Below are 27,090 nucleotides of genomic sequence, written 5' to 3'. Positions count from 1 at the left end.
AAAAATGCATAATAAAACGCAGGCTATGTGGCCATTCTATTTATTCATGTTTTTTGTGAGTACATTTTACAATCCAAGCACTGTCCTTGGTGCCGGGAATGGAACAACAAAAAGATCCTGCCCTTAGTGATAGTCTACTAGTTGTAGTCTACTAGTTGACTTGTACTCCCAAACAGGTAAAAATATAATTAAACAACCTAAGTTCAGAGTGAGATGTATTCCAGGAAAAAATGCATACTGTGCTCAAGTCAGCAATAAAATGGTGGTAGGGGATGCTTAATGTGGTGATGAAGGAAAGGGCTCTAAGAAAAGATATATGAGAACTGAAAAGAAGAAAAGCCAGCCAAGCAAACAGCATTCCAAATCTGGGAAGCACATGTACATTTAGAACCAATCTATTTGATTTCAGTAAAATGCATGGGTTTTAATTTTTTCCCTTCTGCTGCCTGTTATGTCAAGCCTTTATATAATTTGAGGGCCAAAAAAGATTTTTGGATATATTAAATAACTGAACAGTTTATCATTCTTGATTCCTATTTCTTTCCCTTTCATAGTTAAGTGCCAAAATAAAAGTCTCTCAGTGAAAATCACAGCTCACATTTATTTATGAAGCAACCAACATGAGCCATTCACTTCATTTTAATTCTCTGCAACAACCATGCATGCTGGTGTTGGGATAACCATTTACCCAGCAAGGGAACAGAAGCCCAAGGAAGTTAAGCAACTTGCCCAAGACCATACCACTGGCAAATGATTACGGTAAAATTCAAACCCAGATCTGACTGCAAAGTCCATCCCCTTCCCCTCTCTAACATAGTCTTTCATTTTAACAACGCAATTAAATAGTATGGAAGCTGTGTATAGCACACAATTCTGGATTTCATCATTTAAAAGCAAAAAGTTTAGGAATATCTTGTGACTTACATATATCTTAATTACAGGACCAATTGTTTTTTCATCACTAAAATGACTAGTAAGTATATGTATCAGCCACAGTTTGTTCATTCACTTGATTAATTCAACAAATATTAAGCACCTTATATGGCCCAGATTATATGGCTAGACATTTGAGGTAAAACAATTAACAAGACAAACATGACCCCTGTCACTATAGTGTTTGCATCTCCTTAGAAAGACTATCATTAAACAAATAAATATACTGTATAATTGCTAATTGCAGTAAGCACTACAATGGAAAATAATGAGGTACTAAAATAGGGACAACAGAAGGATCCTCAGTTAAACTTCATGGTTCAGAAAAATTCTCCTTGAGGAGTGCCATTTATTGGAGCCCAGAGGAGGAGTGGGAATTATCCAAAAAGGAGAGAAAAACATTGTAGAGGCAAAATTGTAATCCACAAGATAGAAAAGGTTTTGTGACATTTGAGAGCCTATGAGAAGGCCTATGTGGTTGAGCCACCGTGAATGAGGGGATGATTAGAACATGGGCAGGGTCAAGGCCATGTGTGAACTCACAGTCCCTGCCACATAATGATACTGGCCTTCGTCCTCTGTCCAACGGGAAACCATGAAGAATTTTGAGCAGAGGAGTGATGTGATCCAATTTCTGCTTTTAAAACTCACTCCAGTGCTATGCACTGAAGAATGAGTTGGGAAAAGGGCACAAGAGGAAGCAAGGAAGCAAGGAGACCAGTCTGGGAACCATTACAGTAACTCAAGTGCGAGTTGAAGTACGGCTGATTTAGAGTGGTCGCTGAGCACTGGATGATTTAAGGGACATTTTGGAGTTAAAGTCAGGGAGACTTGGTAATGATTGGTATCAGTGTGCGAGAGATCTAGGGAAGCTGTCAATTTCTGACGCAAGCAGCTGAGTGGAGGAAAGTGTCATTTGCAGAGATGACCAGGAGTTCTGCTTTGAATATGTCTATGAATCATCTAAGGGGAGGGGACAAACAATACCAATAATAATAAGAAGAAGAATTCATAAATACTTATTAAGTGCTTACTCTATGCCAGGCATGGTTTTTTAAAGTGATTTAAATGTATTAATTCATTTATTATCAGAAACGTCCTATTAAATCTATACTGATTTAGAGATAAAGAAGCAGAGGCACAGAAATGTCACCTAACTTACTAGGGTCACACAGTAAATAAGATGCAATGTTGGGACTGAACCACAGGTTTCTGACTCAGACAGACTCCAAAGCCTGAAAGCTTAACCACTGCAGGGATTTCCCTCTTTCGTCTTGAAGTAAGCAGTTAGATATAGGAGTACAGGGCACAGGAGAGGATTCCAGAGTTATTTATTTAGGAATCAGCAGCATAGAGGAGGAATTTAAATCCAAGGTAATGAAATAAAGCATAGAATAGAAGAAGGATCCCTGGAATGATCCAGGAGGAACTACAAAGTCTGAGAAAGAGTGGCTGGAAAGGCGAGAGGAAGCCAGGAAAGAACAAAGGGCGGGTTAACGTATGGAATGCTGCTGAAATGTCTGGAGGGTATGAACGGAAAGTTCTGGGCAGGCTTGGCACCAGCGTGGTCATCGTTCAACTGCAGAAGCGCACGATGCGATGTCGTGGGCACAAAACGAAGACTAGATTAAAGATGTCAAGTGTGGAAAACATTCCCGGGCTGCCTGGCTCTGAAGTGCAGCTCCGAGATGCACAGATTTCTAAAGGGAAATCTGGGCTGCGAGGAATTGGGTTTTTTAAATTTCTCAGTTTCATGAGATTATAAACTGGCATGGTCAACTCTCGATAAGAAAGATCTCGTAGCTAGAAAAGGAAAGGATGAAGTGGCAGGAAAGAGGAGAAACATAAAGAGTGAAGTTTGTGACAGGGAGGGCGTGCAGTCAGGGTGCGGAGGAGGAGGAGCGCCCACCGGAGCGCCACGTCCTCGGAGGCGCAGGCTCCTCTCTGAAGGGCGCCTGCGTGGCTGTGTGTGACAGTGCATGACATAGTCCCCCCGAGCGTGCTTCCTCGCCGTCCTGTGCTGGTGCACACCGAGGGGTGACTGCGTCTCCTGGGAACAAGTTTGCTCTCACGCTGTTCTGAATAAAAGGAGGAATGACCTCAAATCTAAAAAGCTCCGAGAAACCTCTGCAGCACAAAACCATACCAGGCATGTAAGCCTCTCAACGACATTTTGGAACGACTGACTTTTTCATGCCCCAGTGTTGCCCAGTCCTATGGGGGGTGGAGAGGTCCTTGTGCTCCAGGGAGATAATCCAGGAGGTGTCACCTTGGCCAGCAAGCCCCCTCCAGCAACCCGAGTGCCTCCCAGTTTCCTTTTCTCAGACCTCTCCACACATTCTTTCCTCTCTGGTCGTTGTCAGCAAGAGCTAGGAGGAACACTATCTAATCGTAATAACTCACTCAGAGATACAGATGACTATGCAACTCCCAGGATATTTGCAATTGACAAGAGGCCACTTACACTTAATGAATCTCTAGAGAAATATAAATATTGAGAGAGAAAACATCTGTGGTCCCTGAGTATTCTCAAGAGAGCTGTCTATTCTGCCCATCCTGGCTAATCTGCCTATCAGGATGGCCCTGTACACAAAGGGACACACGAGATATACACAGACACACACACAGGTGCACACACTCGTATATGCTCAAGACACACTTTCAGACACACACTAGCACATTGACCCTCACAGCGTGAACATCAAGACACACACACACATAAACACAGGTATGCATGTACACACGGTTGTGGCAATATACCTAAGCATTTTGTATGGTGAAGACCAGCATGGCTGGCTAGTGGGCAGGGACAAGAATATGTAAGAAATTCTAAGTCAGTGCAAAGAGTTTGGATTTATCATTATTCTAAATGAAATGAAAAGCCATAAGGAGTTTTAAATGGGGGAGTGACAAGAACTGATTTCCTTTTCAAATTGCCACTGTGGCTCTAGTGAATACTTACGGGACCAGAGAAGAAGTGAGCAAGCCTGATAGGCGGCTATGGCAGGAGTGCAGGTGAGAAACAGGGGGGTTGGACTAGAGCGATAGCAGTGGAAGTGGAGAAAATTTGGTATATTCAGGTAAAGTATTGAAAGAAGTGCTGACAAGACTTGCCCAGGGATTAGACAAGAGATAAGGAAGAGTTCAAACCAGTGAGTGGATTTACTAAGAGAGAGGGCTGGGAGGGAAGCAGGGGGAATCGTGAGTTCTGTTTCAGCCATGGTTCATTTTAAATGCATGTGATCTATGTGGCAATGTCAAGGAGCAGCTGGATATATAAAACTGGAATTGCAATGGTGGGTCAGGGTTGAAGCTAGAAATACAAGAATTATGAGAATGGAGATGGCATATAAAGCATGGCACTGGTGAGAGCGTTCATAAAGAAGAAGCCTCGAGCAGCTGGGACTCACCAGTATTCTACGGCACACAGAGGAGAAGAGGCAGCAAAGGGAATAGAAGGAATGCTCAGGGAAGAATGAGAAATAGCAAAAAAGCTCTTACCAGTTTTTGTCAGTTTTACTAGCATGTGAACGAGCTGAAAAGAAATAAATTTATTTTATGGGCTTTCTCTTGCAAAAGCTGAGAATTTGGTCAAGGCAAGGTTTTAGAGATATGTCCACAAAGTCTTTGGTACTCCTCCTTCCAAGAAATGGAGCTCAATTTCCCTCCCCTTGCATGTGGGCTACATTTAATGACTCCCTTCTAATTGAATCTGGCAGTAGTGATGGCATATCACTTCAAGATTAGATTATAAAAAGATTACTGCTTCCACCTTGAGTACTCTTTCCTGGTCGCTCATGCTCTCGATGGGATCACGTGCTCTGAGGTGAGCCAGCTGCTGTGTAGTGAAGGGACCTCAGTAGAGAGGGACAGACTGTCCCAACCAGCAGCCGGCATCCACTTGCCCCACCGTGTGAGTAAACCAACCTGGAGGTGGATCTTTCTTTCAGCCCCAGTCGAACTTCCAGATGACAACATCCTCATCCAACATCTTTCTTGCATCTTCATTCAAGACCCTGAGCTTTGAATGATAAATGTTTTTGTTTGAAGCCATTAAATTTTGGAGTAATATGTGAGTAAGCAATATATAACAAACTCATCAGTATATAAGAGGGAAAATGCTATGTAACTATGCATCATAAACTTTCTGCCCAATGTTCACATTGCTTTACTTCTTTCTAAGAGAAAAAAATCAAGTTTGTAAATGCATTTGGAGAGACTAGTATGGATATCATTTTCTCTCCATGCAGAAATGAGGTCTTGTGGAATGGATCCATGTGTGGTTAACATCTTCCACCTTCACCTATTTTGGTCAAAGCACTGCCTACCTTGAATAGTTTTTCTGGTAATGAAACATGAACCCTAGAAGTCAGTTCCAATTCATTGTGGGCTTAGTAAAGTATTCCCAAAGGGGATTATTTTAAATCCTCCCCATTCTCTCCGAAATTGTAAGGTTAAAACCAACAGAACAGATAGTAGAGAGAATGAAGAGGCAATGAAATGTAAAGGAAAGGCACCGGAAATTCAGGCTTTACTTCTGTTTGGCTATGAAACATTGGAAATTTATCCAGTCTTTTGAGCCTCAAGGTCCACATCTCTAAAATGAAGTTCTGCTCCAGCTCACACATGGATGGGAGGGTTAGATAAAATAGAGCACATGAAAAACCCTTTTAAATTACATGGAGGCCAGCCGCTCAGTTTGAGGCTAGAATACATTTACTCGGGTCACCCTGGTGCCTCTCCCAAAGTGCTCACCTACTGTATGAACTCAGTACCTCTTACTCCAAAGCACACATTTCTACCTATGCGTCTTCATATAGCCTCAAAATCTGATTTGGCTATTCTTGTATTTTACTTGTCTAAGTGATTATTAAGAGCTTTTTCTTTCTTCTTTTGATAATTCTTGGTATGAGCTCTTTAATCTGAATGACAATTTCAGAGAATATCTGTAGAAGCGGAATCCAAGTAACTAGCATTTTCAGCATCGGTTTCTACTCTAGTTTCTCTCTGTTGAAATCATTGAGAAGAACAATACTAATTCATCTTAGTCCATTTGTGCTGTTATAACAAAATACCTGAGATTGGGTAATTTATAAACAACAGAAGTTTATGTCTCACAGTTCTGGAAGCTGGGAAGTTCAAGATCAAGGCTTTGGCAGGTTCAGTGTCTGGTGAGAGCTGCCCTCTGCTTCCAGGATGGTACTTTTAGTGCTGTGGCAGAAGGTGGAAAAGCAAAAAGGACCACTACTAGGTTCTGCCAGCCCTTCCATAAGATGACAAATCCCATTTGTGAGGGCTTTGCCCTCATGACTTAATCACCCCCTCAAGGCCCTACCTCTTAATACTATCACATTAGTGATTAAGTTTCAGTGTACCAATTTTGGGGGGTGGTGGTGGTGTGCAGACCATAGCATAATCATAGCATCTAATGGTAAGAAAATAACCAAAGTAAAGGTGACTTTCTCACATAAAGCCCACATTTTGAGAAACTCTTTATAAATGAAAGTATATAAACAAAATATATGTGCTCATTGTTGTTGAGATTTCTGTGGCATCAGACTTCAATTTTTCATTTCTTTTACTTCCTCTTGTCCTAACTTTTAATATAAATGATGAGAAAAGTACCCCTAAAGAAAGCTATAAATCTCCAGGAAGGGAAGAATTAAAGCATCGTAATGGCAGGATTGACATAGTTAACTAGCCAAAGAAATGTGCATGATTATCATCTCGTCATAAGAAAATTAAATTAGAAGCAAATTTCATTTATTCATTTCCTTTTGCCTTTGTCTTATTAGAAGTTATTTTTTATAATCAATTCTCTTTAAGGGCTTTATTTTGAAAATCACTTTTTCTAACCTCAACTAATTTTTTGCAATATGATCTGTACTAAAACTATATTTAGTTGCAACCATATTTAGCTTCATCTCAATTGTTTATGATTTTAAAATATTTTCATATGAAATATTTTGAAAATACTGAAAGGCAGAACGAATAAATAAACATTTGTGTTCATAACACTAAGATCCAACAAATGTTAATATTTTGCCTTATTTCAGATATTTCTACTGTTTTTAAGAAATGAAGCATCACATTTACAAGTGAAGCTTCCCTGATTCTAGTTCCCTTCTTCCCTTCCACACATAAACATTACCCTGAAATTTGTACAATATGTTACACTGTTCACTTATGTTTCAATACGTGTTCTACACATTTATGTATGCAAATTAAATAAGGTTGAAATGCTGAAATATCTTCAGTGTATTATAGATGAAGGGATTTAAAGGTTTAGGGAAGGAGGAATTTGAAGAGAATTTACCACGTGTTTGGAGTGAATTTATCATGGGAAGTGAAGGAAAAAAAACCACACTTTTTCCTATTCTCACAAACCACACAACACTTCAACTCTAGTAACCAAATTTTGTGAGGATTTCTCCAACGAAACAGTGGACACCAACTGGGTGTTCTACCATTTAGCTCAATACTGGTGCTATCTACCTGAGTCAGCATCAGATCCCACAGGTTAAGGGCTCAGTCCCACAAGACCATCCCCACTTCAGATGCAAATCACAAGCCCCAAGTTGTGACCTATGCTTCTGACCACCTCTATCTGGATGTAAATCAGGGGTTCCCACAACCCCTTCCCTGGATTCAATTAATTTGCTAAGAGGACTCAAAGAACTCGGGGACAAACACCTTATTTACACTTACTATTTATTATAAAGGCTATTACAAAGGAGATAGATGACCAGCAAGATGGAAGATGTGTAAGGCAAGGTATGGGGAAGGGGTACAGAGCTTCTGTGCTCTCTCTCTCGGTGCACAACCCACCAGGCACCTGCACTTGTCAGCAATCCGGAAGTTCTTTGAACCCAGTCCTTTTGGATTTTTATGGAGGCTTCATTATGTAGGCATGATTGTTTAAATCACTGGTCCTTGGGATTGTCTAAACCTTCAGTCCTACTCCCCTCCCTGGAGGTTGGAGGTAGATGGGACTGAAAGTTCCAACCCTCTAAACATATGGTTGGTTCCCCTGGCAACCAGGCCCATCCTGAAGCTATCCAGGAGCCCCCAAGCTAGCCATTATTTCATTATTAGCACACAGACACATTACGTTGGAGATACCAAGTGTTTAGGAGCTGTGTGCCAGGAACCAGGGCCAAACACCAAATATTAGAACAAAAGATTCTCCTAGTGCCCGTATCTACAAAGGCTTTAGGAGCTCTGTCTTGGGAACCAGGAAACTGTATGTGTGTGTGTATTTCTTATCATAGTTACCCACTCACACACCCACTAACACTGCTCCAAACAAGTGCCCAGAGAACACTGCCTTTACCAATGCATTGAGAAATATACAGGTAAGGAAAGAACCCACATCTCTGAAAAGCTCAGTGTGCTTTAGGTCAATGATGATGTTTACAAATGATTCCTTTGAAATGGGCTCCCAGATTTTCAGGCTGAAGGAAGAGTTGGAGGTAATTTCCAGAATGGGCAGCAGAACTAAGCACTAATCAAAATAATTTGACCCACTGACATCATTAGTAGTAGCTAATGGATTATGATGTTCCTAGAATAAATATAGATATTTGGACTGTCTATAAGAAAAAAAATCTAAACTCTTATCCTTATGAATAGAATCTTGATTTAATCAACACAATAAATAATTATAACTTCTCACTCAGTTCTCAGACTTAAGCCAGTTCACAGACACAAGTCCTTGCAACGAAAGGAGGACCAGATACCCTCCTTCAATAATACCTTTTGCCATACTTCCACAAGAAGGTCACATAAAACTTCTTTCTTGAGTTCCCCCAGACACCTGAACTCATTTACTAGTGTGGCTGTGCACTGGAGAAAGAGAAATACTCAGGTTCTTCAGAGATTACTGGACTGGCCCAAAGCTAACACAAATTCCCGCAAATCCTATGTCGATTTGGTCTAGTAGTCAAAGTGGGGGCTTATGGAGGTCAAAGACCTACATTAACTAGGATTGAGAAGGCAGAAACTCTTTGTTGTAATGCAGAGGAAGAAATGCAAAAGTCAGAGTCCATCTCATAGTGGACTGAGTGGGTCTGTGAACAAATCTGTGCTTAACTATTTCATTTCTGAATGCAAACTGTACATTCAACAGGAATTATACTCTTCTATTTCTTTGATCTATGGAGTAAGGACTACAAGTAGGAAGCATGAAATGTAAGCGGCCAGAGCAGCTCCTCCTTTTAAAAGTAGAAAGCTACCAATAATATTCCAGAGATTACTGCCACTATCAAATTTGAAAGATGAAGGGTGAGACATTTCTGTCACCTTCCCATTTAACTCACCTATGTGGTCTATGCCAAATTCAGATGGACCTTATAGAATTATATAGATTATCATAATGTATTCAGGCAGTATTGCCATTCACACAGCTTTTCAAGATGTGATCTCTTACTGGAAACCTGGTCTGCCACTATTAAACCCAGTAAATTATTTTTCTCTAGACTAGTTACCTAAGACAACAGAAGCAATTTGCTTTATCTGGCAGAAACAGTACTGTGGATTTCCTATATTAACTCAAGTGCTTTGGCAACTCTCTGGCTCTTTGTCATAACCCGGTTGCAGGCATCTGGATGGCCTTACCACCTCACCAAACAACATGCTGGCCCACTATTTAGGTAACATCATTCTAACTGCAGCTGGAATTAAAAATGTAGGAATACCATTACAGTAAAACTGAATTCTGACAAATTGTCATTCACCTTGACAAATATTATACCTTTTTCTCAGTGTAGTGTCTTTGTTTCTCTATTTTATTCCTTTACCTGGAAAAAAACAAAAAAGAAACTTCTGCCTCACAATTTTTCCTCATTTACTTTTCTTAATTTTTTGATCATTTTTTTTCTGTGTTTTCTACTTGTTCTATTTCTTCTCCAACACACACACACACACACACACACACACACACACACACAAACACAAATGTAGCTCGGTCTCAGTCATTGCTAATGTTCTCTTTACATGGGATGTGTTTTTATCTCAGGATTCATGATGAAAGTGGACTTCAGTCTAGGAATTTTGAGTAGAAAGGGATTTCATACAGGAAATTAGAAGCATACACAAGTGTAGGGCTAAAAGAATCAAAAGTCAGCCCAGAAAATGGCCAGAAATCTAAAAGTGAGAGCTCCCAGGGATGAGGTGAGGCCACCAATGAGAAGTCAGAGTACTGATGCCACAGGAAAGGTGAGGACTGAGCCCTCGGAACTTCATAAAAGTGCCTCTCATTGGAATAATCTACACAAGACAGAAATAAGCTACACAAGACAGAATAAACTACACAAGAAGGAAATTCTGAGGAACTAGTTCCCAGCTTCTTTTCTAGGAAACACAGGAGAATGAGGGACACCACAGAGGTGACAAAAGACAACCCAATTGGTTTTAAGAACTTAAACCTACCACCACATAAACACCCATCTCTAATCTGAGCCACTCCTTTTAAAAACTGTATCACCCTGACTTTGCATTTAGCCTTATATTGTGTTTCACTGTTGTTTAATTTAATTTACCAATTTATGAATATCTTCACTGTACCAGGAACTGTACAGGTACTTACCTAATCAGTGTCCATTTGCCTGATCGCTCCAGCCAGACTATGAGTTCCTTGAGGAAGGATTTATATTTTACAGTTTCCTTCTGATCTTTGTCGTGTCCAGCCCAGCTTATTCTACATAGCATAGCAGATGCTCCGTAGATCTTACTAAATCGAGTTGAATTGGTCTTACCTTTGGTAAGAGAAAATAAGAAGATGAATTCCATGGAAAACTAGGAGAGAATAGAAAGGAATTAGGAACCATTGTTAGACATCTGATTGTCAGATTTATTCATATTGAACTTCAGGCAGAATAATAGCACAGCCTTCACCACAGCAATTTTGTTAAAATTATACCAGAGCACGGTTTTGTAGAGAGAAATAGATTTTTGAGCTATGCATGTGTGGAGAACTTAACAACACAAGGGTAGTTAAATTCTCACATGCTTAGTCTATAATATATAAAAGGTAATAGTCCAAAGCTCAATTTTGAATTTTGGAAAATACACCTATTATTTTTCCTTTAACTGTTCCACCGACAGGACCCTGCCCTTCGACAATCTTGTGAACAGTGAATTATAAAAGAGAGAAAGCTTTCTCCTGCCTTGGTAAGTAATAGATGCTTTCTGTCTTCCCCAGTAGATAAATCAAATATCATTATTGACAGGGCTATTTTGTTAAACTTCCTTTTAAGAATAAGAAGGACTATGTCCTGGGACCACAGTGGAGATGTCCTGGTTGGAGCAGAATGAAACCCCTGAGCAGTGGGAGGGGCGCGTGCCTGCCTGCCTCTCTTGCTTCAACCTTGCAAGCCCCTAGCAGATCAAACTGAAGAGCAAGCTCAGCATTTGATTTGTTCATCTCTGTCCAGGTTAAGTTATATTAGCTAAAACTGGAAAAATTCAGTCAAATCCTAATAAAATATTAATTACTAGATACTAAGATTAGTCAATTGCTCAATCATGGCCAAATATAGAAAGAAAGAAAAAATTTCTCAAATTGTTACCCATGAAGGAAGGTCAGCAAGATTCAGGGCAGGACTGAGAACATCAAGTTGAAGTAGGAACACAGAAAGTGAATCAAAGTCCAGATAGGCAAGTGGGAACCTAGTCTGTGAGAGAACAGGGCTCAAACACCATCAGAGTTCGAGACACCTCCTCAATTACCTGGCGTCCGGTACGGCTTCCTTGTTCTCTATTCATTTACTTTTAGACAGGTATTTTCACAAAGTGATAAAAGAAAGTTGTTTCTGACTTCTGAGGAAGATTATAAAATAAACATAGATAATAACTTGCTCTAAAATCTATATTAAAGTGATCAAACAATAAAGGAGTTATGGCAAATTACATTTTCTGAAGATGGCTGCATCTTCTATTTCACAGGCTCTTCTTGAGTGATGCACTGCCCGTTATCAGGGGCAGAGTCTAATCCCCCTTCTTTTGAATCTGGACAGGTTGGTGACTTGTGTGTAACCAAGAGAACGCAGTGGAAGAGATGCTGCATGACTCTCAAGGCTAGGTTATAAAAGGGGATGCGGCTTCAACCTGGTGAGCTGGAACATGAGTGCTGGGTGTTAACACCATCTACAGGGCTTTGAGAGAAAATGCTTTTGCCTCAAGGAAGCTGTCATCATGAATGCAATAACTTAAAAAATTAATACTATACTATTTTTTTCAGACAGGGTCTAGGTCTGTCACCCACCATGCCCAGCTAATTTTTAAATTTTTTTTCCTTGTAGAGACAGGATCTCACTAGTTGCCCAGCCTGGTCTCGAATTCCTAGCCACAAATGATCCTCCTGCCTCAGTCTCCCAAAGTGCTGGGATTACAGATGTGGGCCAGCATGCCCAGCATCACAAGTATTGTACTTTTAAATGGGCAATGCAGAAGCATTGTGCTATCCATATACTTTTCCTTAAAAAATTCTCAAATTTTCCCTGAGAAAGAAAGCTCTATTAAAAATGACAGTGACAATTCAAACTAAATAAGTAGCAAATTTAGTCTAAATAATTATTATTAATATAGTTAAAAATAAAAATGTAAATGTTATTAACCATTCTTATCTATATCAACTACTCATGTGTCATGTAAAATATTAAATAATAAATTGGACATAAAACTCTGAATTATACCAACAAAATCTAAGAAGTTGGGTGGGAAATTCATGAAAGTATTATTATTTCTTCATTGCATATTGGGAAAACTTCTCAGTAAATATTCTCCCTTTCTTTAAGCTTTATTGACATACAAAATGAACACATTTTAATGCGTACAATCTGATAAGTTTTTGATATATGATTTTTGCTTACGTTGTTGTATGCATCAATAGGTCATTCCTTTTGGTTGCTAAACTTTTTTCCCTAAGCATAATTACTTTTAGATTTATCCATGTTGTTGCATGTATCAATAGTCCATTCCTTTTTAGTATTGAGTAATTGTTCTATTATATATGTGTAACACAATTTCTTTATCTCGTCACCTGTTCATGACATTTAGGTTGTTTCCAGTTTGGGGCTATTGCTAATAAAGCTGTCATAAACATTCGTGCACAAGCCTTTGTATGAAAATATGCTTTGCTTTCTCTTGGGTAAATCTCATAGATTGGCTGAGTCATATTTTAGGTGTATGTTTAACAATTTAAGAAATTGTCAAACTGTTTTTCAAATTGGTTGGACTATTTTCTATTCACACCAACGATATATGAGAGGTCCAGTTTCTTCAGATCGTCACTAACACTTGGTACTGTCAGATTTTTACTTTAGTCATCCATTCTAGTGGTACACTGCAGTTGTAACTTAAATTTTCATAATGAATAATGAGGTTGAGCATTTTTTCATGTGTCTATTTTCTATCTGTACATCTTCTTTGTGAAGTGTCTGTTCAAATCTTTTACCCATTTTTAATTGGAGTTTGGTTTCATATTATTGAGGTTTGAGAGTTCTTTATATATTCTGGATACAAGGTCTTTATCAGATATATGTTTTATAGATTATTTTCTCCCAGTCTTTTTATTTTCTTAATGGCATCTTTTAGTGAGCAATGTTTTTTAAATTTTTGATAAGTATAATTTATCAATTTCTGTATTTTAAAGATTGTGCTTTGGTATTATGTCCAAGAAATCTTTGCCTAAACTGAAGTTACAAAGATTTTCTGTTTTCTTCTAAAACAATAATTGTTTAAGTTCTACACCTAGGTCTGTGATCCATTTTGAATTACTTTTACTCACGGTATGATGTACAGACAAAAGTCCTTTCTAAAAAAATTTATTTTAAATTTTTTTTGCAAGTGGATATCTAATTGTTCCAGCACAATTTTTGAAAGGATTATTCTTTCAATACTGAATTGTGTTTGTACATTTTTCAGAAAGCAGTTGTTCATAAATATAAGAGCTTATTGATGGACTCCCTATTGTTTCATTTATCTGTCTTGACACCAGCACCACATATTCTTGATAGCATCATCATAAATTTTGGAATGCATTAGTATTATTCCTCTACCTTTTTCTTATTTTCCAACTTATTTATTTATTTACTTTACTATTTTAGGTCTTTTGCATTTTCATATGAATTTTAGATTCATCTTGTCAATTTCTACAAAAATTCATGCTGGATTTTGATTGGGATTACATTGAACCTAAAGATCAATTTGGGGCAAATTATTGCCTTAACAGTATTGTCTTCCCATTCATGAACATGCTATATATTAATATCTCCATTCACTTAGGTATTCCTTAATTTATTTCAGCACTATTTTATAATTTTTAATGTGCAGGATCTTGCACATCTTTTGCCCCCTGAAATATCCCCAGTATTTAGTATTTTTGATGTTACAATAAGTGGTACTATTTCATTTAATTTCAATTTGTAATTGTTCATTCCTAGTGTATACAAAAGAAAATTATTTTTGCATATAGGCTTTCTATTTTGTATCCTTGCTAAAACTACTTATTAGTTCTAGTAGTGCTTTTGTAGATTACATTGGATTTTCTTTTTTTATTATTTTAACATTGTCTTTATCTCAGATTACATTTTTTTTTAGAAAACATTGTTTTTTTTTTAATTTCAGAGTATTATTGGGGTGCAAACACTTTGATTACATATATTGTCTTTGCACCACCCAAATCAGAGCTATAAGCATGCCCATCCCGCAGAAAGACATTGAATTTTCTACATTGACGATCATGTTGTATGCAAAAACAGACAGTTCGGATACCTTTTATGCCTTTTTCTTGCCTTGTGTAATACTAAAATTGTCATATATATTTACCCATTTAGTAATAATTTCCAGTGTTCTTCATTTCATTTTGTAGATCTGTATTTCCATCTGCTGTCACTTTCTGCATGCCTGAAGGATTGCTGTTAATGTTTCTTGTAGTGTGGTCTACATATTGTAAATTTTTGCAGTTTTTGTGTGTCTGAAAAAAGTTTTCTTTTTTAATCTTTACTGAAAAGATGTTTTCACTGGGTAGAGAACTCTAGGTTGACAATTTTTTTTCTTCATACATACAAGATGTTAAGTTTCATACACGGTTTTTGTTAAGAAGTTGGCTGGCATCCTTATGTCTGTTCCCCTGCAATGTAATATGACTTTTTCCCCCCTATGGCTTCTTTAAAGATTTTATACGTATCACTGGTTTTGAGCAAATTGATATATTTTTCCTCAATGTAGTTTTCTTCATGTTTCTTGAGATTGAGATCTTCTGATATTCTTGGATCTTTTAAAATCAAATTTGGAAAAAATTCTAACCTTATTTCTTCAATCTTTCTTTTGCCTCTTTCCTTTGAGGATTCCAATTACATGTATATTATGAGACCACTTGGAGTTGTCACAGCTCAATGACGCTCTTTTAACTGTTTTCTATTTTTTGTCTTTCTTTCTTTTTGTACAATTTATGTTGTTGTGTCTTAAAGTTTATTTATCTTTTCTTCTTCAATGGCTAATCTACTTTTAACTCCGTCCAGCATATATTGTATGTCACACTGTGGTTTTCATCTCTAAAAATTTGATTTGAATATTTCTAAAAATACCTTTCCTATCGCTACTTAATTTTTTGAACACACAGAATACCTCTACAATTACTCTTTTTAATGTTATTGTCTGCTAATTTTAACATCTGTGTCAGTTCTGGGTCTATTTCAATTAATGATTTTCTTCTCATTATGGGTCATATTTTCCTAATTTTTAGCATGCCTGGCAATCTTTGAAATCTTTGATTGGATGTCAAACATGTCAGACATTAGGAATTTTTCTTTGTTGAGTGCTGGATATATATGTATTTCTACAAATATTCTTGAGCCTTTTCTGGATGCAGTTAAATTATGTGGAAACAGTATGATAATCTAACGTCCTGCTTTTATAATTTGTTAGGTGCCAGTAGAGTTATATGTATTCTAAGGCTAATTATTCCACATTACTGAGATGAGACTTTTCTGAGTACTCCACCCAATGCCTTGTGAATTATGAGGTTTTCCAGTCTGGCTGGTGAGAAGAGGCACTACCCCTAGCTCTCTGTGGCACTAGGAGCTTTCCCTCTAATTCTTTGGCATGTGCCGATCAGTACTCTGATGAATCCTTAAAGGAGTCACTGCATATCTGTGAGACTATTTACCTATGCATCTCTCTCCTCTCCATTACTCTTCCTTCAAACTCTAACTGCTATCGTCCTCCAGTATTCTCAGCTCTGCCTCTTCTATTAATGAAGCTCTGCAGGCTTTACCTAGGTTCTTCCTCCCTTCACCACATCCTGGAAGCTCTCTCAAGGCAATTAGTTGGGGAAACCATACAGCTCACCCCATTAGTTACAAGTTTCCTTTATTGCCCGATGTCCAGTGTGTTAAAAATCATTGTTTCAAATATTTGGGCAGAGGGTGGGATTTTCGTTTGTTTATTTCAGACAGGAGGATAAATCTGGTCCCTTTTATTCCATCTTGGCTGGAACTCCTATTTTGGCATTCTTAATGTTGATTGATAGATTCAAGATTTTTTTATCTTATAGAATTAAAGATAGGATGTATATTTTCCAAACTCTTAGAATAAAATAAAATAAAAAATGAATATATTTACAGGACTCTAGCTTGTCCTTGATACAATATCTATCTAAAAACGAATGTGTTCACACATAGACAAAACAGATGAATATAGCTTTTGAATACACACACAGAATTTCTAAAGAAATACTAGTTAGCAAAATGTAGCAATATGTTAAAAATAGCAATATGTCATGACCATGAAATTAAGAATAACTTTGGAAATCAGTTAATACAGTAGCTCTCTCGTAAAATAGTTAAGAGTACAGACTTAGAATTTAGACAAACCTGGTTAAAATCCCAGCAGTATCACTTACTTACTCTGTAATTTTGTGTATGTTTCTTAACATCTCTGTTCATAGGTATTTTATCTTTATTACAAAATTGGCCTCATTGGGATTATGAGAAGAGTAAATGAAGCACTACTTGATGCACTTACACAGAAGTTTTGAATGTCGTATTTTTTTAAGTTACTTTCTAGAATTGTATGGAAATTACAAAGTTAGTGGTGATCTGCTTCAATCTTTCACTCTCCAGGGATTTCTTCAGAGATGTGCACTCAGCTTTTCCTCTGTACACACTACCAGTCAAACAAATGTATATTTAAAAGCCAAAGGATTTGGGGTTAGGAGTGAAAGCATTTTATAAACCTAAAACACTATTATATTATTAGACTACAAGTACAATTTGATAGTTCACTCAGACATTTATAAGACTTGACTGAGCTCTAAACGCATTCTGCAGATCCAATCTACATCCATTTATAGCTAAATGAGTACTTATCCCATGATAACCCAGTGTCCTCTATCCCAGTCAAGAAGAACAGATGGCCTCCTTTACAGCAGTTTCTCCTTGTTGGAATCATTTTAGACAAAGGCTTTTGATTTATTTAACTGACTCATAATTCATGCATATATTAATTTATACACACAGTGAATAGATATGCAACTGATACCAAAGAAATATTACCTAGGCCTATACAAAATGCTGAGTGGGAAAAACACAGCATAACATTTACTCTCAAGAGAGATCAGACATACAAGAAAAGAGAAAAAATAAAAATGACATAAGAGAAAAGTAGCAGTATCAAATAGAAAACACAAGGACCAAATCAGATATTATGGTAACAAAAAAATCCTGAGCTCAGAGAAGAATGGGCTGGAGTAGTCAGGGAAAGCTTCCTGTAAGAAGTGGATAATGAGTTGTGATTTAAAGGTTGGTACAGTTGGAATGTTTGGGGATGAGGCTATGTCAGGGAGGTACCATGATGTGAGCAAGACCAAGGATGCACGGGTTATGTGGGATAAGAGGCAATGAATGGACCACATTTGGCTCAGCTGGCTGGTGTATAGGGACATGTGGGGAAGTATTGGGGGATAGATTTGAAAAAATAGGCTCCAGTGGAAGATTTTATTCTGAAGGTACTGAGGAGTGTAGCAGAGATTTACTAGTTGACACCAGTACCCATTTCCTCCCCTTTCTGTGGTAGAACTTCCTGGTCTAACTGAATACACGGGTGTCCAGAATAGAGTATTTGCAACCCTGCCTTACAGCTATTCAGTGTGAATGGAAATGATGTGTACTTCTGGGTTATGTCCTCAAAGAGAATAGACGTGCCTCTTTCCCTTTAACTTTCCCTTTTGTCTGGCCTGCTGCCTGAAACACAGAAGTAGAGTGTGCTGTTTGGGACCATGCGGGCAAGGGGAACACGTCAGCACAGCAGAATAGCAGGAGAGAAGAGCCTGAGTCCTGGACACCTTCAGGCAACCATACTTTGGGCTGCTCACGCGTATGTTTTATGAAATATAAGTTTACTTCTATTTTGTTTAAGCTGCCATATTTTGAGGTCTCTCGTGTTGCAGCCAAAAGTGGGTGTTGAGCTGTTGCTTCCTCGTAGTCCTCAGGGTAGCCAGGCAAGGCCTGGGATGGCCAATGGCCTCTGACCTGCACTTACACTACTGTGCTGTATAAATAACATTATGTACTAATGAGCTGGGAAGCTCTATTTTTCTTAAAACAGGACATGCCTGGAAGTGTTTGGGTAAAAGAGGTGACATGATAAAAATTGTGTTTCACAAGAATTAATTTGAGTGACATTTAGCAGATCAGTGGTGCCTGGGATTGGGAGTGGGGATTGAAGGATTTAGAACAAAGGGACAAGAGGGAACTTTTTGAGATGATGAAAATATTCTATATCTTGATTGTAGTTGTGGTCACATGAGTGTATGTGTGTGTATATATATATATATAATTTTCAAAATATTAAGGGAGTACAAATGTTTTTGCTACATGCATAATGAAGTCAGTACTTTCAGTGTGCCCATCACCAGAATAGTGTTCATTATACCTGATAGGTAAGTTTTTATCCCTCATCCCCCTCCCATTTTCCCCCCTTCTTGGTTTCCAATGTCTTTTACATCTCTTTGTACCCACGTGTACCCACCATTTAGCTCCCACTTATTAATGAGAACACATGGTGTTTGTTTTTCCATTCCTGAGCTACTTCACATAGGATAATGGACTCCAGTTCTATCCAAGTTGCCCCAAAAGACGTTATTTCATTAATTTTTATGGCTGAGTAGTACTCCATGGTATATATATATATATACACCACATTTTCTTTATCCACTCATGAATTGATGGGCACTTAGGTTAACTCTATGTCTTTGAAATTGTGAATTGTGCTATGATAAATATTTGAGTGCAGATGTCTTTTATTCTTTTTTTTTCCCCTTTGGGTAAATACCCAGTAGTAGAATTGCTGGATCAAATAGCAAGTCTACTTTTATTTCTTTAAAGAATTTCCATACTCTTTTCCATAGAAGTTGTACTAATTGCAGTCCTACCAACAGTGTATAAGCCTTTCTTTTTCTCTGCATCCACACCAGCATCTATTGTTTTTTGAACTTTTGATAATGGTCATTCTAACAGAGGTAAGGGGGTATCTCCCTCAGGGATACCTATAATTATTATATTAGCTCATTTTACATAGTCCTGTATTTCTCTGCATGATCGTTCATTCTTCTTTACTCTTTTTTTCCTAAATATTTGACTGACTGAGTTAGTCTGAAAGCCTTGTCTTCAAACTCTGAAATTCTGTCTTCTCTTAGTCTAGCCTGTTGTTGAAGCTTTCTGCTGTATTTTAAAATTCTCCAAATGACACTTTCATTTCTTTAACTTCTGTTATGTCTTTTCTTACGCTGTCTATATCTTTAGTAATGCTTTCATCTTTTTCATTCATCTCTTGAAATATTTTTTTGGCTTCTTTGTGTTGGTTTTCAACTTTCTCATCAATTCTATCCATCTTCTTTGCCATTTGTATTCTGAATTCCATTTCTGACATTTTGATAATTTCCTTTTGGTTGGAGTCTGTTGCTATAGATCTATTGTGATCTTTGGGAGTGTTGAGAACTAACTTGTTTTTTTCATGTTGCCAGAGTTCTTTTGCTGGTTTCTTTTCATCTGAAACCTCTTCCCTAGCTCAGAGCAGATAGGTTTGCAGTTCACCTATTCCTATTTGCTGGGAACTCTCCTACTTAGTGAGAAGGAGGGGTCCCTCGAAGGTGCTTTTGTGTCTTCCTCCAGAAGACTGACCCGGCAGGAGAGGAGTGGATGTGCTGAAAGCCTGGACTGCAGCTGTTCTGCATTATCCCCCTCCCCTGTGATTGTCACAGTCCAAGCTGGTGCTGGAGGATCTTCATGTGGAGTGGTGGATTTGTCTCCAGGCTGTTGTTGGAAGCTTGTGGGGGAGGGGAGAGTGAGTCCCTTTCCACAGAGGCAGTGGGTCTCCTGTGGCAGCGGCCATAGCAGCTGAGCAAGGCTATGGAGGCAATAGTCATGGGTGTTGGGGCTGTGAGCGTTTGCTCCAGCCAGGTCCAGGTGCAATGGTGGCATGTGGCATGCAGGCCCACGGTAGAGCGTTGGACCACAGGGGTAGGTCCCTCCAGGTGGCATACAGGAGCCATGAGGGTGGGACCACCGGCCAGGCAGCAGTAGGGGAGCAACAATGGTGGGGCCACTGAGTGGGCTGCCTGGCAGCTGGGGCTCTCTCCCTGTGCATGTCCCGCTGAGGCAATTGCCTCAGGGCTTCTCAGGTGGCATTAGTGGTACCTACTCTGATCAAATGCCCCATCAGGGTGGGTGCTCAGCTCCCAGTCATAGGGCACATGAGAGCATCTGCTCTCCCTCCTCCCTCCTCGGCCCAGCAGGGGTGATGTGGCAGGGTTACAGCAAAGCTGAGCTCTTTATAGACACTCTGGACCTGAGAGCTCAGAATGGCACCAATTGCAGCAACCCAGGAATGGAAGCCAGCAGGTCCCTGCTGTGCCCACTCTCTAGTGCAGTGTGACTGCACAGTCTCCAAACAGCTCCCTGAATAGTCCGGAGATCTGCACTGGCCATGGGAGCCCCCTCACAGTTCAGGTTGCAGTGTCCACAGTAGGGCATGGAGCCCCAGGGTTCTCTCCTCTTGTCCTTCCCCACATGAGGATGCCTCCCCCAGGTACCTTCCGATCTTGCTGAGTGGATCACCCCATCTCCCTCTCCTTCACTCTGTCTTCTGTCGCTTCTCTGGTAATTTACCATGTTCTCTCCACAAAGATCTATCTGTAGGTGGGCATCTACTTGCAACTTTCAATCTTCTCCTTCAGAGTGGCGTGCATGGGCTGCTTCTAGTCCACCATCTTGGCCCCTCCCCCGGGTGTATATATCTGTCAAAACTAACTGTGCACTTGAAACAGGTGTATTTGTTAAACATATATATATATTAAAACATATCAGTAAAGTTTATTAAAGTGTGTGTGCACAAGATAGATCAGTGGGGGGAGACAAGAGGTGGGGAGAAGAGATAGCAATTTATGGCTTCAGTTAAAGCTTTAGATAACTTGGACTTGTTCTAAGGGAATAATAGGAGGAATGAAATTGGAGAGACACAAGCATCACTCTGAAGGAAGGAATAATAGAATTTGGAGACCAGTTGGACCTGGTGATACTGATCCACAGGAAAGAAAATCTGGCTTTTGTATGCAAGGGATCAGCTGGGATTCGCCACAGGCTGGCGAAGACACCACACCACAAAATGGAGAGGGAGGAAGTATAGCACTGTCAAGTACTAGGGAAATACATTTTCTCAGTCTCTCTGAGTCCTTCTTCTTTTGTAAAATGGGGTTAATGATTCCCACAAATTGCAAACGAGTTGTGAAGAACAGAGAAAGTGTGTGTGAAGCACCTTGTACTGTGTGCTTGGCACCTGGTATGCACCCATGAAAGCATGAGATGAAAGAATGGCTGCAATTAACATATTAAAATAGAAAAATGAGCTTTCAAGATAATATCAAAGATTTTGCCATATATGTTCCTAGGATGTGCTTAGATGTGAGGAAATAAGAACTCAGTTTATAAAAATGATGAATCCACTTTTAAATTACAAGATGATAAAAGGAAGAGGGGTTGGGTGGAGAGCAACACACAGTTGGTAGTATTTTTTAAAAAAGGGGGCAGCTCCTTTTGCCACTGGAGATTCAGTAGTGCAGTCATTTCTTGTTTCTTTACCTCCCTTGACTCATCTGCAGGAGTGGGAGTTCAGACAAAAGGATGTTCTTCGCAGCAATCTGCTTAAGATTCTCCTCATACAAGATTTGGTTCTCAGCCCATTTTCTGTCAGGCTTCCTGAGATGGGAAAGCAATGCATAAAAATTCTCAGGCTCGACAGCAAATTCTCCTGAGCTCCAGACTGGAATTTACAGCTGCCTGTAGACATCTCCATCTGCATGTCCGGCAGGCATCTCCAACTCACTGTGCCCCACACAAAATTAATTACCCTCCCACATACCCGCTCCTCTCTGGTCTTCTATCTAGGTTAATGCCATGGTCAATTTACCAAGCACAGAGTCCAGAAATTTCAGTTCTTTTACTTCTTGCCCCACACTCCCCAAGGTCAATCTGCTGCCAATTTTTGTGGCTTCACCCTCCTGTAATCTGTTTTATGCACTCTGTTTTTTGACTTTCATCATCCTGTGAAGATCTTTCTCTCTCTCCAGGACTATGGCATTAACAATCTATCTGCAGTGTGCACAACTGTAGAGTGCTCCATTTACCTACACTAAGGTCAATGGTGGCTCATCCCAGGAGTTGTGTAATGAGTGTACCTGTCTCCCAGGACCCTCTTTCTCACTTGGCTAATCTAGTTAAATTAATGAAACATCCACCACGTCTCTTTCTGAAAACACTTCAGTGAATCTCCATTGAATCTACAGAACGAAGCCCCCAACACCAAATTTCACCCATTTCCTTTCCCATGGTGTCATTTCAAGGATGCTATGCACTAAGTGCACAGAACCACAGGTCATGCCTCCAAAACAACATATACTTTTTAACCTCAGAGTTGTGGACCATGGAATGTTCTCCATAAGTCAGCTAGACACCACTCCTCCTTCCAACCCAGTATGACAGCCACCTCCTTGGTGTAGCTGCCTTAATTCCACTCTCCTCTGTCTCTCGTTCCTAAGTGTGGCCCTATTCATTATGCAATTCCTTTATTTATTTTTCCTGTTGTTAGCACCGCTGTCTCTAACCCAGATTTTACAGTGCTTAAGGATAGACATCATCTCTTATTGCCATCTCTGAGTCTCCAGGGTGCTTTGAATTGACTGTTAACCAGTCCAGAAATAATCCCCTTAAATTTTTACTTTAAAAATGGTGATTTTTTACCAAAGAAAGCTTTTAAAAATTCCCAAAGAAACAGTTAACAATTTTGTTTGCAATGTACCCAAACAGTGAACTCCCCCAGCTCTACTACATTAAATACACTTTTTAAAGTCCCTTGCAGTTTTATTATTCCAGGTGCACTGCTACCATAAGAGGCCTTTGTGGACCACTGCTATAAATGTCATTTGTTACCATTAAGCAAGTGTATTATATATAAGATGATTGTCTAAATTTATGTTGACTATTCTAGAGGGTAGTATATCAGGTAATATATCAAAATATCTGAAGCCTAAAAATGTAGAAATCAACTTTTATTTTACAATTCGAAGACTATTTTTATTTTACTGAGCTCAACAAAATATATGCTGGTTCTTTCTAGACTGTGAAACACATAAAAAAGAAAGCAGCCAAATTTGACCATCATCCAAATAATTCAAATAAAACTCATAGCTGTAGAGTGACTTGGGTATTTTAGTTGAAATTATGGGAAGTTGGGGTGTTGAAGAAATTTTAAAAAGTGATGTTTTTGGTTCTGACTGAACAAGTTATTTAGTTTTCATTTGAAACTATAAAAGATTTCAAATCTGGCAGTTAATTTCAAATATTGTATTCCTTACACTCATTTTCTTTTAAAAGTTAATAACAGCTATAAAATACTGTGATATGAAAACACTGAGAAGATAAATGAAGAGAAACGGATATATTTTTATATTATATCAAATAAATACATTATTCATCACTTAGCTGTAACGCAAACTTGGAAAATAAACAGGCATCCTTTTTACTCTTCTCAGTGAGGATACATACTCTTATTGTTTAGTTCCAAAATTTGGAAATCAATATTAATACTTTCTTCAATTATTCTTTCTTATATTTTTCTCACCTTGATAATCTTCTCAAGTGGTAAAATTGCTTGTAATATATTTAAAAATAGGCACAGACAAATCACTACTCTCTAGAAAATATTTATTGACATGTTTTAATTTTCTTTCCATATTCTCAGAAATAAACACAATACCCAAAAATACAGTAAAATGCACTTTTCCCATTTCAAATAAATATACTTTACTCTTGTAAAAAATTTAATAATCTGTGTAAATCACCACAGTATATTAATAAGTGAAGTAAAGCAAAGATAATCTCTAGATAAATTGTCACTTATTTTAATGATTCTCACAAGCATTTTCCTGGAGAAAAAGAACATTATTCTCTGTAGAATGGTACTGACTTGGAAATTTTTGCTTCTTGTTTGGAGAAGGCAAAGATAAGCTTTTTAAAAATGTGTTTAGTGTCAAAAATAGTCTTGGTTTAGGAGAAAAATAACATCCAAGTCTTTACTGAATCAACTAAGTGAAGGGTAAATTTTCTTGTTAATACTTCCTAGAGACCAGACTGCATTCTGAATAATAATGATTCCTACGTATCACACTGGCAATTTTCCACATTAGTGGTTAAGTATTTAAATTAACAATTATGTATGTAATATAAACCCCAGACAGAATTTTAAAGCTCTATTAACAGGAAAGGCTAAAAATAATAGTGCTATACAGAACAAATTTATCCTTTTCACAATTGTTATTCTTAACATTATAAGAAATGAAATCTACTGAATTATACACAGACTTATATACACATAGATCCCTGATCAGTTTAAGACAATGTGTTAGTTTGCTCTTTTAAATGGTAAGAATAGTCTTGTAACCAGTAAAAATCACAGTTAGGTAGTCACCAATCTTGAAAGTTTTCTTATGTATAATTTATTCACCCACAAAAGAATATATCACTGAATAGTAAAAGTCATTAGTACTGTCTAACTTCCTATGTTAGCTGTTAATTGGTATTTTACATAGAAGCTGGTAGAAGTAAATCAACCTTTACTGTAGCTCCAATCCTACCATATATGGCTCGTTTACATAGATATAGAAATGCTGATCAAACTATGCCACCTCAAAACATAACTATGTTCAGGTAAAATCTTACACAAGCTATAATATGGGTATTAGATCTGTCCTTAGCATTATAAAGGACATCACTTGTTGTCCAAGTGGTGACTTGTATTATGAAACTTTTCCCTCTTCATTTTAAAGTGTAGAAAATTATACGCCTAAGCATTCTTTTGTGGCACCATTTTTATTTTTACATACTTCTGAAACAGGTAAGTGTGTGCTCAAAAATGCACAAGTCCAATATAACAAGTTTGTGGTTTCCTTCTGTGGCCTTTTTTATAACTCCTCCATTTCAAAGTGTGTATTAAAGCTATTTGCCATGGATGTGTGTTCAAAGATCCTTGACAGGCTTGGCTTCAACAGTTCTACTGAGTGACATGGCAGGTGCTGAGAGGTGTCATTCTTCAGAGACATCATTGGGTCTGTCCCAGGCTCCCTTCTATCATAATACAGAGCCCAGAGCAGAGTAATGGTGAGAATCATGGCCAGGATTTGTGTCACTCCAATGGAGATTCCCAGAAACCTCAGCACCTGCAGTTGTTTGGTTCCTCTCAAAAAGGAATACATTTTCTTCCCACAACCCTATAAAAGAAATAACATGGTAAATATTACTTTGGTTATGTTACAGAGTGTAAAAAATAGGTTCATGAAAACAAACAATCTGTATCAGTTAATAGAACCAAACTATTTGAGTCATAAAGTTTAAGACAGTGACTCTCAACAGGGAAAGCTTATGAGAAGATGGAGGAATGAGGGAGGTGTGTACCTTTTGAAAAGCCTGCCCAGATGATTCTGATGAGCTTACTTACCCCTTCTCCTGTCTTTCCCTCAACCCAAGACCCAGTGGTATAAATAGTAAATATGATAGGCTTTGTGACCCATGTGACCTCTATTGCAACTTCTCATCCCTGCCACCATAATACAAAAGCAGCCATTGACAATATTTAAATGAATGGATGTGGCTGTGTTTCAATGAAACTTCCTGCACACAGAAAAAAGCAGTAGGCCAGATTTGGCCCACAAGCCATAGACTGCTGATCCAAGATTTAGACTGACCCCAAAATTTCAAAAATAATATTTTATTATTATTGTATTCACTGTTGACTTACAGCTCATTTGGTCAGAGACTTTTCCCCAAGGATCAGGAGTGGTTTCCCAGCATGTTGCTAAAACATGCAGGTGGGTGGAAATCAAATTATATCCTTCCCACGCCACACACACACCTCTGTCCAGAAATACACATGGGGCAATTACCATCACGACTCAACTTCCAGTTCTACCACACAAGGGTCTGAAAGGTATCTTTTACCTCCCCTACAGGTTGGAAAAAGATTAGCAAGGTTTTTTGTTTGCATTTAGTCTTAAGTAGAAGTTTAAGGAGTGACTATGTGAAATACAGAAGAGAATTCTGAAAAAAAGGAGAGAGAAAGAAAAGAATAGAAGGAAAAGTCATGACAAAGAAAAATGGAGGAAGGGGACCAAAAAAAAGAGTTAGAATATGACCAACAGCAATCATAAGTCACTCTCTCAGGTGACCAAAGCTAAGGCTACCAGCCTTTTGTCTAGTGAACCACAGCAAAGAAATGATAATATACTCTTTGAAAGGGAATCTGATTCTAAATTAAGGTGAAAATCTAGGAAAGCATTTTATAACTTTAAAAAATTCCAAGAGCTTTGAAGATTCAGAGATTTTACTCTATTTGGAAGCTAACAATTAGGCTGCCACTGTTTCATGGATGCTGGCAGATGACAGAGACAAAGGACTTTATTCCTCATAGAATGGCAATTGTCAGAGTATGGGCCAGTTCCTCAAATTCTGAGAGCAGCATGAAGAAGGCCAGATCACACCTGCATACACAGTGGGTTGTAGTATGGGAGATGAATGGGCAGTAAGCATACCTGTCCTTTGGCTTGGGGAG

The 27,090-nt window shown here is 38.4% G+C and overlaps 1 protein-coding gene across 3 annotated transcripts in view; it reads right to left on the bottom strand.

The window, feature by feature from the left end:
* Nucleotides 1-24,174: 24,174 nt before the first annotated feature.
* Nucleotides 24,175-27,090, bottom strand: part of TSPAN12 (tetraspanin 12) — a 60,384-nt gene continuing 57,468 nt past the window's right edge. For all 3 annotated transcript variants that reach the window (XM_045564460.1, XM_045564462.1, XM_045564461.1), the window contains one exon: nt 24,175-25,753. In XM_045564460.1, coding sequence (XP_045420416.1) covers nt 25,448-25,753 — 306 coding nt within the window. In that variant the 3' untranslated portion in view covers nt 24,175-25,447. The remainder of the gene's footprint in view (nt 25,754-27,090) is intronic.

This window comes from Lemur catta, chromosome 11 (assembly GCF_020740605.2).
Source record: "Lemur catta isolate mLemCat1 chromosome 11, mLemCat1.pri, whole genome shotgun sequence".
Lineage (NCBI taxonomy): Eukaryota > Metazoa > Chordata > Mammalia > Primates > Lemuridae > Lemur > Lemur catta.
This window is presented reverse-complemented; position numbering and strand designations above follow the sequence as displayed.